This window comes from Meleagris gallopavo, chromosome 14, assembly GCF_905368555.1.
Source record: "Meleagris gallopavo chromosome 14, MGAL_WU_HG_1.1, whole genome shotgun sequence".
Classification (NCBI taxonomy): Eukaryota; Metazoa; Chordata; class Aves; order Galliformes; family Phasianidae; genus Meleagris; species Meleagris gallopavo.
In genome coordinates, this window is record NC_139417.1 from 8,114,693 (window position 1) to 8,127,483 (window position 12,791).

The 12,791-nt window shown below is 34.9% G+C and overlaps 1 protein-coding gene across 1 annotated transcript in view; it reads right to left on the minus strand.

The window, feature by feature from the left end:
- Positions 1-12,791, minus strand: part of ERC2 (ELKS/RAB6-interacting/CAST family member 2) — a 371,864-nt gene that overhangs the window by 313,833 nt on the left and 45,240 nt on the right. Inside the window, exon 3 of the mRNA XM_085235975.1 lies at positions 877-1,293. Within this exon, the coding sequence (XP_085092101.1) occupies positions 877-1,293 (417 nt within the window). The remainder of the gene's footprint in view (positions 1-876; positions 1,294-12,791) is intronic.

The following is a 12,791-nucleotide window of genomic DNA, read 5'->3' on the forward strand; positions in this document are numbered from 1 at the left end:
TACTAATTCTATTCATGTTTTGACTTATCAGGCAAATTAGTGGTTGTTTTTTTGTTTGTTTGTTTTTTTAACTAGACCAGTAGTTCAATCGGACTATGCTGCTCCTGAATTTCTAAGGAAATAGAACTGGATGTCCTGATTCTCCTCACTGTGGGTAGTTTTTACTCTACCTCTGCAGTTGTCAACTTTCTCAGTAGGAAGCAAGAAGGCCTCTCTCTGAGGAAGACACACTGTCTCATTTCCCTTCATCAGCTTCAGAGGCTGCTAGGATGAAGAAGGGCAAATGGACTTGGCAACTAGGCAGATTTTCTTTCAGTAGTACTTCTCCCAAATCTAGTTTCAAAATTTATCAGCAAGTAATGTGGGCTTGAGGCCAAATCTCTCAAAGCACAGCACAGCCATCACCCCACTGTGTTGATGTGGTGGTATTACCTTACATACCACACAAGAAAATAAATTAGAAAAAGTCTGACTACAGAAGGTAAAATGTTTGAAAACACTTTTCAAATGTTTAAACACAAAGAGTATAAAAACAAGATGTAGTATGTACTCATTACTAGTTATTTTATAGCAATAAATGGTCCTAAATGTCTCTTCAATAGTTCTCATCACCTTGATTTGCTAAATATTGATTTGTCAAAATACAAAAAATCTAGAATGTATGCAAAGCAACAATGTCAAAGACAATAAGTCCCAAATGGCACAATTACTTTTCTTCCATAATTTCTTAGTCCACTTGTTTATTTTGGATTTAAAACAGATGCATCCTCTTCTATGAAACAATGAAAGCAGAAAAAGAAAACACTCAGATACTTATTTCCAGACCTGCAGCAAATATGTTATCTTCTAAAGAAATAAATAATGAGTTTTCCTTACCTCTCTAAGATGTATGTTTTCCTTCTCCTTCTGGTCTAATATCACTTCTAAATGATTAACCTGAGATTCAGCTTCTGCCATCCTTCGAGTTCTCTCATTGTCATCTTCCATTCCTTTAGAGGGCAAACCTTTACTTTGCAACATTTCCAGAAGCTTTTTTATTGATTCATCTCTAGCATTTAGTGTTTGTTTTTGTGTTTCAATCCTTAGTTCCATTTCTTCTAGAGTTTTTCTTAACAGGAAAAGCTCTTTAGCTTGCCTATCATGTTCTGCCTGAAGTCTTCGAAAATTCTCCTCTGTTAGCTCAATAGTAAAATGCTCAGCACCTCGGTTTCCACTTTCTTGCTGGAGAAGATGATTAAGGTCTCTCTGGGTTCTAAGCTCATCTTGAAGAGCCTGGATTGTCATTTGCAGATGCTACAACACACACACAAAAAAAAAAAAAAAAAAAAAAAAAAAAGAATTTAGGATTTGACTAGAATTAGACTTCATTAAGCTTTTTTTGTATGCTTTTATAAAAATTTATTAGCATTAACAATGAAAGTATACTAAATGACCTTAAAAAAAAAAATCACAAATGCATCTGACAATGTTTATAATGATATCTTTCAAGTGCTTGTAGAAAAAAATAAATGACAACACACACAGTGTCAGCTACAGATAAAATGAAGAGCAAAGAAAAACAACAAACCCAAACACAAGGCAGTGACACATCCATTTGTACAGTCAATATGTGTCTACGAAGTTGAAAGACTCAGTATTCCCTGTTTTCTAAATTACTTCATAGACTACAGGTGGTTCTGCCCTGCATGGTGCTCAGCAGATGAGTGATCAAGTCAATCAAAGCACTTGCTGTAACTGAAGGGATCTTGGTGGGGAGCAAGGAGGGGCACTTGATTGGTTTTGTTTTTTTTTCTTTTGGCAACTACAGCTATGAATATGTTTTAGTAAACAGGATTACTGTATCTCTAATGAGCAAACAAAAAAAACACAATAAGCAATATTGAATTCTGAAAAGAAAAAAAAAAAAAAAGACTGCAAATAGTAGACAAACCTTTGTTCTCCTGGCATCCAAAAACTGAACAGCATGGTAAATGAAAAATGAAGCAAAATCAACATAAATAAAGGTCAGATGCAAGCAAAGGAGATTCAACAGAAAGAACTGAATTCAACAAAAAGTATCTTCAACAGAAAAAATAATTTTATTGAGACGCACAAAACAGCACCAACAACTTCACAATATAAAATATACAAACCGAAGCTAAGGACAGACTTTACTCAATAGATGTGACAAGGAAAAAAAATATTTACAAAATAATTAATTTCACAATGAATAATAGTAATAACATTCCTATTACATCTCACTGTGCTTTCACACTTATCTTTCACACAAGATCTTGTCCTAAAGTATTAGTTTTAGATTGAGTACAGTGGTCTCTGTTCAAGAGAGAAATTTCTCACTCCATACTCAACACAATGAAAAATTAATATGAACAAAATCATTTTCAAGTTGAAGCACAGATAATTTTCTAACTTACTATAATAGCATGTTTAATGCCTGAAAATGTTTGTCTCCTTATTTTTTCTTTATTAACTGCCAATACAGTACACCAAATGCATAGAAATATGAGTTCCTGAAGAGACATATCATATCAGTATGATTTAGATTACTTTAAATGTATAGCACCACTTTTTTTTGCGTTAATGAATTTTGTGCAACTCCACACTTCAATGAAACCATAATTCATTAACACCTGAAGTCAGAGGCTTCTTCAGTTACATCTTCGTTTTTAGAAGAATTCTATCTAGAACTGAATTTGAACAGAAAGAAAAAAACTTTCTGAAATCACATCTCTTACCAGTCGCTTCATAAGGATAAAAAATATTGGCTGCAGTGGAATTCTGTAGTCTGAATTTGTTCTACCATTAAATGGCAATGTTTTTATAAGTGTTCAGAGCTTAAATCTCTTAATGTTTGTATCTCATTAGGTGCACACTCAGTTGAGAACTGAGTATGCAAATGTAGGCTACTCATTTATAGCCCCGCTTTTACTTAATGGTAATTTTCAGTATTTCTTAAAATCGCAGCGTGTTTTAAATTATTTATATAAGTTTAAAAGTTTCCAATTTCAAAGTTGTTCTAGATGTAGCAATTTTCTACTACAAATCCATTACTGTACTGTTTGTGATCCTGAGAATGACAGCTTTAGCACAGAAATTCAGTGCATAAATCCAAATGTTCAAAAAATAGAGAAATGTTCAATGATGTTTATGAATGAATTAAAAGACATGGGAAAGCAGTGACAGAGACAAATGCTGCAAAGTAAACAAAACCAAACTCCTTTCTTTCCAAATGCTTTTTGACTAAACTGACACAATATTTATAGATATCTCCACCAGTTAATACAGCAGCTACACAATGTTTCCAAGCTATACAAGACTCTGCTTTAGAGAATATAGACATTCTGTTTTAATTCCTCCGAAGCTTGGAGAGAAACAAAAATTTTCAGATGAGTAATCATGAAAAAAAAAAAAAAAATCCTATTAACTTAAATTATTTGTAAATTTTCAGCCAGCTTGAAAAATAACCTCTTTCAAAAGGTCCAAAAGAAGAAAAAAAAAAAAATCATGTGGCTTTTTCAAATTAAATGTTTTGATTTTAAAACATTTCCATCCTATTTTTAATTTTAAATTACTTTTCTGTTGAGACAGATTTTTTTTATTTGAATTTTTTCCTCTTAGTGAAAAAAAAAATAATTCAATCACCGTTTAAAAAGAAATTTCTCTTTTATTTAATTTTGAATTCAGTCTCCACATCAGCTGGATTTTCAGTCCCAAGACATTTATTTGAAGAATGAAACTCGTATCTTTTCATTCTCTGCAAAAGAATGACTGCCTGAAGTAATTGCCAATAAAAACCTGAGGAGAGAGCCAATACTTTGCATAAGTATAGCAAAGTAAACCCTCAGCACTGCACAATTATCTCTCTACTATGCAACAGAAATATTCAGTAACGACTTGTATAGTCTATAAATAGTCAAAAGAGAAGTCTTCTTTCCTCCAATCTGCATGATTTAAAATAGCTTTTTCTAACATTACATTAGACAATACTTACTGTTGGATGCTAAAAACTACTTATAAGTAAACACTTTCCCAAAGTCAAACAATCTCTGAACACTGTGTCTAGAAGATTATAGCTAAATCAAAGGAAACCCATTTGTAAAATATTTCAAATTTTTTAAAACAGAAATAAAAGGGAACTTAAAATACACATTGCTAACACGCAGCCAAAACTCTTAGATCAACACACAAATTATTAGAAATCAGAACTCAAAATAGCAAATCTGGCAAGATAAACCAGTAGTAACTTTCCTTTCTGTCCCACAGCAACCTCTCGCGTTCTGCCTTTGTTGCTGAGCACAGCAGTAGTTGTGGCTGCTTCTCTGTAACTATGTTAAGCCCAAGAGCCTCAACTGCAGCAGGCTGCTGCTACCTTGACACGATCCATTTTTTGAGTCCTTCAAGACTCAGAATTCTTTGAACACGATGGCCCAGATATAAATTCGTGCTGGCACAGATTTTTGTATCTGCAGCTAGCTAAGAAAAGGAAAGAACACATGTTGCGAAGGTGGAAAGATACTGAATAATTAATTGTAGCAGGGGAGGAATGTGGGAGTGCTGTGAATATCTGTCACGTTGCTTTTAGCACGTAGGCAGGACTTCGTAGGATTTGAAGACACACAAGATCTATCATGCTTTTCATAATTTCTATTAAAAACAGGCCAGCTGACAAGGACTTACAGAAAGATTCCATGCTTCCAGGGAACATATAAATAGTTCTCACAGAACTTTTGCAATCTTCCCTTACAACCCAACTCCAAGTGGCAATCCATGGAAATGCACCGGAGGTTCCCATTAACCTTTTTCTGAATTAGGCACAGTACAGGTTTCTACAATTTGTCCCCGAAATTTGAAACAGAACTATGAAGAAGAATTAGCAGTCCCTGCTTGGTTTCCTGGCTTCCAACTCTTGCTCTCCATGCAGACATTAATCCATGCAAAGAGGCTATTCACAGACAAATCACCTGCAGAGAACTTTCCTGCCACAGCACACTTCGGATCAGAGCACAGCAGCATTTCAGAGCCTTAGATATATGGTAAACATTGGAGAAAAAGGATATTGGAAAGAGATTGACCGATTTAACATAATTATCTACAGGCACACAGAACTTCTATTTTACATCACCACCCTCGCACCAAAAGAGAAGAATACATTGAAAATAGTAAATAAAACCAAATAATTAAAAAAAAAAAAAAAAAAAAAAAACCCTAACACTAACTTGAAAGGAAGCAACAAATGCTGTGTAAGGTGAAGGAAGCAAAGAATCATAGCGGGGTTGTCTGTCTTGACTGGGAAAACCAGCCTGAAGGATTTGGCGGCAGAAACTAAGTGGTCACTGGTTATTATCAAGTGATAGACTTAGAAAGTGTCATACATGATTTACTACACATTTCCTGTAATATAATGATAATCTATCCAGTTTATTCCACAGATAAAAATCACTCAAATTTGGAAATGAGCGGTAAAGAATTCTGAATGTGTTTCTCCTCTAAATGGTTCAGTACAGCACTACGGCTAAAGGAGGCAATGTCAAGATCATCCAGTGTAGGCAACACAACTATTTCTGTAGCCATTCAAGATGATTCGCTGCTTTGGTGCTTCACCTAAACAGAGTGATAGGTAGCTGTGTTTTTCCACTACTTCAAGCCACTGTCTTTTGGCTTCTGACTCTCACTGTCCCATTTTCAGTTACTGATTCTTCTGCTTCTTTCCCATTCTGGTTGAAAAGGTAAAATGTATTAGACTTTTTCTTATATGACTGTTGCTGTAAAGCCAGGTAAGATGAAGAAATGACTGCTGTCACAACTGTCTCTGTTCTCTCAACATCACAGCATTGATGTGGTTGTGATAGACAAACAGCCTTCTGAAGTGTAAAACAACTGAGAGCAGAACCCTGCAAGCTTAGAAAGAATAACCTCGGAAATAAAGCAGTTCTGGGGAAAAAGCAATCTGACGTTGCAGTGTAGGATGTGGCTGAACTGCCTCACGCCATGCAGGTTTGCAGTATGAGAATGTACAGCAGTACTCCAAGGTGGAAACATGACAATAACTTCCAGAAGCGATATCAAACAATCTTTATGTCTCCAGCTGCTTTTTTCCCCTCCCTTCCCTTTTATTAGTACATAGAAAAATAAAAAGAGCTTTTGATAGTTTTATTATCTGTTACAGACTTTTGAAAGGCATGTCTAACATTATTTTACAAAATATATTCTTTGAACTTAGGATGACTGTGCAGTTTCAGCAGCTAACTTTTTGAGGGTATGGGATATATTACTAAGCAGCCTTGCATGATCATATTTTTTTCTATTGTGCACACAACAGAGGAAGTAAACTGTTCCGACTATAATACCCTGCGTTTTGGGACAAAGGCTGGATTGGCTCATACACTCCAGTCTATAGCAGTGGCAAATACCCAACAGAAGACAGTGAAAACACAGTTGTCGCTACTCAACAGGATTTGTAACTTAAGAGACATAACAACAAAATATACTGTTGACTTTTTGGTTTTTATTTTCTAAATAGAGAATCATCACTTACTCTATAACCTGCCACTACTTTAGTCTTCAATTTACAAAGTTCCAATGCTGAAAGGTGACATACTACCTAAAGGTTATAAATTGCATCCAAATCAACACGTACATTAACTTCAGTTATATTACTGAAACAAGCATGAGAATTAGATTTGCAAATATTTGCACCTAAACATTAAGTTCTACCATGCAAACCTTCAGTTTCTCCTGTAAGAGAAAAACAAAAAGGGGATTGGAGATATTTTCCCCATCGGTATAAATCAAGAAATAGATTCTTCCATGTATTTGGCTCACCATCTAAAGTTGGGGTGCTGGAATTGTAAATAGCACTGAAGGAGATAATTAACAAGAATTTTGCTTGAATGAGGCACCCCTGAGGAAAACAGATTATAGAAGAAAGATGCAACATCTAAGGAATCAAAGAGGATTCAAAAACCACATACAAAAAGGCATTTTCAGCATTCAGATTTCTGAAGGTGTAACAGATGTGAGACAACATATGCATAACAGTTTACTGGTACCCTGTGTTTCAAAAGGGCAGATTCTTGTTTATTTGCTTTCTTTAATTTTTCTTTCTTTACACACTTTAAATTTAGTGTCTTGTCAAAATTGATAAATGCTTGCTCTTAATACAGTGCTTTGTGAGCTAAATAAGGAACCTTGTCATGTATGTTAGACATCTGCATTTCTTAATATAGATGCTGTATTTAATCTGCCCTAACCTATCAGGCTTTGTGACTGTTCAGTCAGCTTTTCTCAGTGATTTCCCACAAATACTTTAACGAAAAACAATGCTGGCAGGAAAACATCACCTAAGAACTCGATATAATTGTACAAAAACATATCTCAGTTTATAATGAGGGCTAACTGCAGGCAAAAACATTTTAGTATTGCAAATTTCAGAGTAGTTTTGCACCTAATTCTTAAGGCTCAATCTGTAAACCCATTTCTTTCCCCATTCCACTATTTGCTATGGGCTTAGATGTCATTTTTCATTTATTTCCTTTGCTTTGCTGTTTGCCTTAAGTAGGCCTGCCATTACAGATCGACTTTCTCATTCTGCCAAAACATATTTCTTCACAGTATCACGAAGCATTGATGGTACTACAACTCTAAAGCATTGAAAATCATTTGTTAAAAACAGTCTGTATATCTGAAATCTCTCTTTCTACTATCCCTTCCTCCTTCCTTCTACTACATTTTTCCAGAGTAGCCAACGCTTTCTGTGGTGATTTTATTTCAGATCTTTAAGTTCCTTGCCCCTAAAATCCAACTTTTTTTTTTTTTCTTAAGAAAATTAGTTGAATATATTTTTATGAATAACTTATTCAGTGGGAGATTTCTGACATTTATCAAATACTTCTATCAAGTTTCTAAGCAGCTTTACCAAAGCCCAAATTCAGCCTTGTCTTCATGCAGATATAGAACAGTTTACTTATGTCTACACTTAGTTATGGAAATGTAGTTATTTAGTATCTTGTATAAGAAACAAAATAAACCTAATTTTCTAACAAGAAAATCAAATGAGTGTGACCTTTATTCTTTTAACTTCACGCAGCCTACTTCATGTTTAATATTCAAAGTTACTTCTAAGATTATTCTCCTTATCTTTTGGCACTTTTCCTAGTGCTTTCATTCTCACATTTTCACCTAAGAAAACAAGCAGCACGCTTTTGTGGTATTTTACTGCTTTGCAATGCAAGGCATTAATCAGCTCTCATCTGCATGCCTTTAAATAAACCTGAGGCATGCAGTTTCTCAGAAAGCTTTGACTTGTTGCTTAAATAGACAATTTGTTTTAAGTCAATCAACTTGTTTTTGAGCCAGGAAAATCTAACACTAAATACTTGCCAACAATTATTAATTCTTCCACTAAATCATTCTTAAAGGAAAATGTTAAGTACCTTCTAATAAACTACTTGAGAAAAATGATTCAAGTCTCCCAAAACAATCTTTTTTGCAATATAGATTGACAGCACATTAAAGATGTAAAAAAGGCAACAGTTTATTACTATTGCATAACAAAAGTGTCAAAAGAAGATACTTACAACAAGAAAGGCAATCCAGAATACTGTTGAATTATGAACATGAGCAATTGAGCACGTTAGTGGAAAATAACAGATTCAGCTCTATGGTGGACTTTCAATTTAAGGTTTCTGAAATAGCTAAATAACTGCGAGCACTGAGTAAACATTCAGACAATCTTTCAATCATATTAGTATTTTAAATATTGCTAACTTTCTATAAGCAAAATGAAATAAAACTACAGGGAATAATACAATGATTTCAAAAAAATTAAAAATTTAAATTCCTCAGAGCTTTAAACCCAGGGCTGATTTCCTTCCTTTAGTTCTTCATTTCTCCCTGACATTTGGGCTCAAATCCCTAACAGTATGAGGTCTCAAACAGCTTGAGCACCTCTGAAATAGCTCAGAACAGGAGTTTTGCTGCTCTGAACCATTCCAAGTGCATCACCCAGAAAAGAGCAGAAAGATCACCAGTCTTCACGTATGGATGATTGTGTTACTTCAAAAACAACTTCGCTGAGCAATATTTAAGAAAAGGCCTAAAACTCAATGTTCTCAATGCTTCCATGAGTATTTCCTACACTAAATACTGTACAGGCCAAAATCGCACTGGTTTATACAGCCAATATATGATAGCTGTCATGAAACATCATCAGCAACAGCACTATGTCACTTTACTACTCAATACTCAGACAAGATTATCAAGGAAGGGGTGGACTTCAATGGATGGCACCAGAAATCATACTGTGTAAAGCTACAGGAAGAGATCTTTCCCTGATATCAGTCTTGTCAAAAAAACTGGCAAAGACACAGAGGAATAAACTGAGCTTACAGTAGGAACTGAGCATTTCCTCAGTCATAAAACTTGTCAACATATAACTGGTCTGAAAGATCAGAATATTCTTTGTTGCAAACCTATCTTCTAAACGTTTGTACCTTTTGATTTTGAAACTACTTACTTTTAACACTGCCATTAGGAAAATGATATGAATGTAAATTATTCATATGAGAATTTCAAGCACAGCTTTTGATAAGCCAGAAATGTTTCTATTTTTTAAAAAAAGAGTGATAAATCAGGTTCCAATTTCAAACTCCTTCTTCCTATCCTTTAATCAGGAAAAAAAAAAAAAAAAAAACAACCATAAAAGAGCACTCTTCAGCTTCCAATTTGTTTCTTCTCTACTAGGAATAGTACTGTGAGCTAATTAACCAGAATACATAATCATTTCCCATTGAAACAATTTGAAAAGGAAATTTAGAACTGTGTGTTCAGCTACAGTTAAGAGAAAGGGAAAAAAAGAAACAGAGATTTTCAGTAGCTTCAATCTAAAGTGTTCAGTCAGATCAAACATAGAAAAAAAACAATGCATCGCAAAGAGAGGCAACCATCTGGAATGAGATTTTGCCCAGTTTCTGAAGAAGTGATGTAGGTCTGCAGGAAGGAGAAATCATTAAGGAAGCAACATTTGTGGCCCAATGGTTGCAAAATTATGCCTTCAAAAGTCAGAAGATTGATTTTGCAATTAACTTTCTTAAAACTTTATTTAGTTCTGCCGAATTTATTGAAGTCCTCTTGCTTATGGCCTATATAAATTCAGTGCGATAATTAAAACCCGCATTTGCTCAGTTTTCCCACAAGATGGCACTAAATTCATACCCTGCACAAAAGCATTAACAAAGCACAAAAACACAAAGGAAAAATTGCAGTTACATGCCTCATAAAAATAACGATAACAACAACACTGATTTGCCTTTACGTAAGAATAAAGAATTTGAATTAGGGAAAAATAAAATTAGCACTCTAATGTTCTTCTCTTAGAAGAGTGAGCAATTTCCCCCTCATAATTCAAAGAGTTAAGAGCTGAGTGAGGGGATGCACGTACGTAAGATATGCATGGACAGCCACGTATCCCCTCTAGAATTGCATAAATCAAAACCAGGGATTGCTACAGTAATGTTCAAACTCAAATCAAAGCATTACTACTCTGAAACTTTGCTTTAATTCTTAAGTTTATGACTTTTAGCATATTCATTAAGGCCATTTCACTAATAAAAAAAAATTCTATTATTCCTCCTCAAAACTGTGATTCTTAAGGATACAGCAGAAGAACAGGGTGTTGTGGCTTTTTTTCCTTCTTATGGAAATTTTTCAAAGTTTGGTAATTGCTGACCTACAGATGGCTGCAAATGCAGCAAGCGTTGGCTCGTTGTTCCATGCTCTGATTCAGAACCGGAATATTTGTACACAGTAAATTATTTCACTCCCCTACTTACACTAACACTGGGCTGTCAATGCTGAACATGAGCAAACTGCTTGCACTGCAAACATTAGACACTGACAGCCAGTTGCACAGTTTGTTCTTGTATGTTTGAATGTGGGACAGCATTCACTCCAGTAAAAATGACAAATACAAAAAGAACATAAAAAGAACGCAGTACTGCAAAAATAACTACCTAATTAAATGCCAATATTCAAGAATTTAAGTTCTAATCACTGTTGACTTGCATTATTTAAACATGCCTATAAAAACTGTTGTACATTTTCTATAGGAAAAAATACCAAATTAATGGTGTGATTCTGAAACTAGATCACAACACCAGGAAAAGTTACTGCTAGGGTTAGAGATCTTACAATAAACAACTACAGGGGGACAGTAATATTCTATTTTAAACTACTAAAGGTTCTCTACAATTACATTTTTTTTCTTTTTTCTACTATTTGCTGGTGGATTCTTTTTTGAGAATATAGCAATGTTAATTGCTACAACACTGACTTAGTAGTGCACCCTTCAGTTGGCCAACTGTCTCACGGTGGTTCAAAGCCATGAAGTGCAGGGAAGCCTCCAGTGAGCCGCTCAGTGCCAGTCGCAGTGAAATAAGCAGGAATGAAGGGGCATTTGGGGCCAATTGCATACTACAGTATTGAATTTTAAACTGACAACATTGTGTCTTCTGTGAACAGTCCATTAGTACTGTACAATACCTTCTTCCTGTCTCTCAAACTGCTCATAAGCAAGCATGCTGTAAGACCATTCTGACTATGCATCTATTAAGAAAGAAAGGAGTTACTAAGTTCTGCCTTTCAGCCAGACACCAAACAAAACTTAATCCAGGCAAGAAAATGTGAAAGTGAATTCAAGATCAGGTACGTGCACCATTTTCACAAAACACCACGCGAACTCCACAAGCACAATGCTACTACTGGCTTCTTTTCAACTGCCCCATGCTACAGATAAGAACACAGCAAAATCTGGGGGGTGAGTATGGCATCTTGAGCCACCTTGGAATGCAAAAGGCTTATTTAATCGTGACTGCTAGAGTTTTTGCCCCTATCACATGCTTAGGCATCTGCTGGCTATATAATGCAAAACCATTGCAGTTTAAGTACAGATTTGTGATCAAAAATGAATATCCCCATCAACATATCCTCCTTTAATCTCCAGTTTTACCACTCAATGTTTATAGAGGATTTTTTCTATACTGTGTAATAGAGGATGAGAATATAGAGTCAATACACAATATCTAGGATGTTTCATGCATCCCATTCCATTTCTGTAAATTATTTAGTAAAAATTATGGGCTCTTTCAGATACTTTGTTTTAAGAAATGTAAACTTACACTTTTCTACTTCTAAATTCATGCTTGGATTCATCTTTATCTGGGTCATTTTATGTTACTCTCAAGCAGCACAGAAGAGATGGAGTACATTAACCACCTGAAACTGCTCGACAGGTTATAGCTGAAATATACATCTCATTCTTCCCTACTCAATGTTTTCTGTATGCATTTGCCACAATATCTCACTCACACCTGATATATTTCACTTATATAGATTTTTCAATCTCAGCTTTTCTTTAGTCATAGCATTACACAAAAAATATTGTTTTGTAGATGAGAATATGCTTTATCAAATAGTGTTATTGTTCTCTTTGTATCTATTGTAGTTTCTACAGAAATAAATAGGAGGCATTACTTTCAGAGCAACCTACATACATTGCTATATAAAAGATAATGGAGGTGAAGATTCTGATCCTGTATTGCTATCTGTTGATCCTTCTGCACAAAGAAGCTGAAACTCATCTGAAATTGCAAGTACTCTTTTTCTCCTTAACAATCCCACTGCCTACACAGTGATAGAAAGAACACTGACCATGAAGGATGAGTTTGGAAAGCAATGTGACCTGTTTGTCTTTTTCCCATACTGCAAATTTTTTTACAGTATTACCCTTTGGCCCT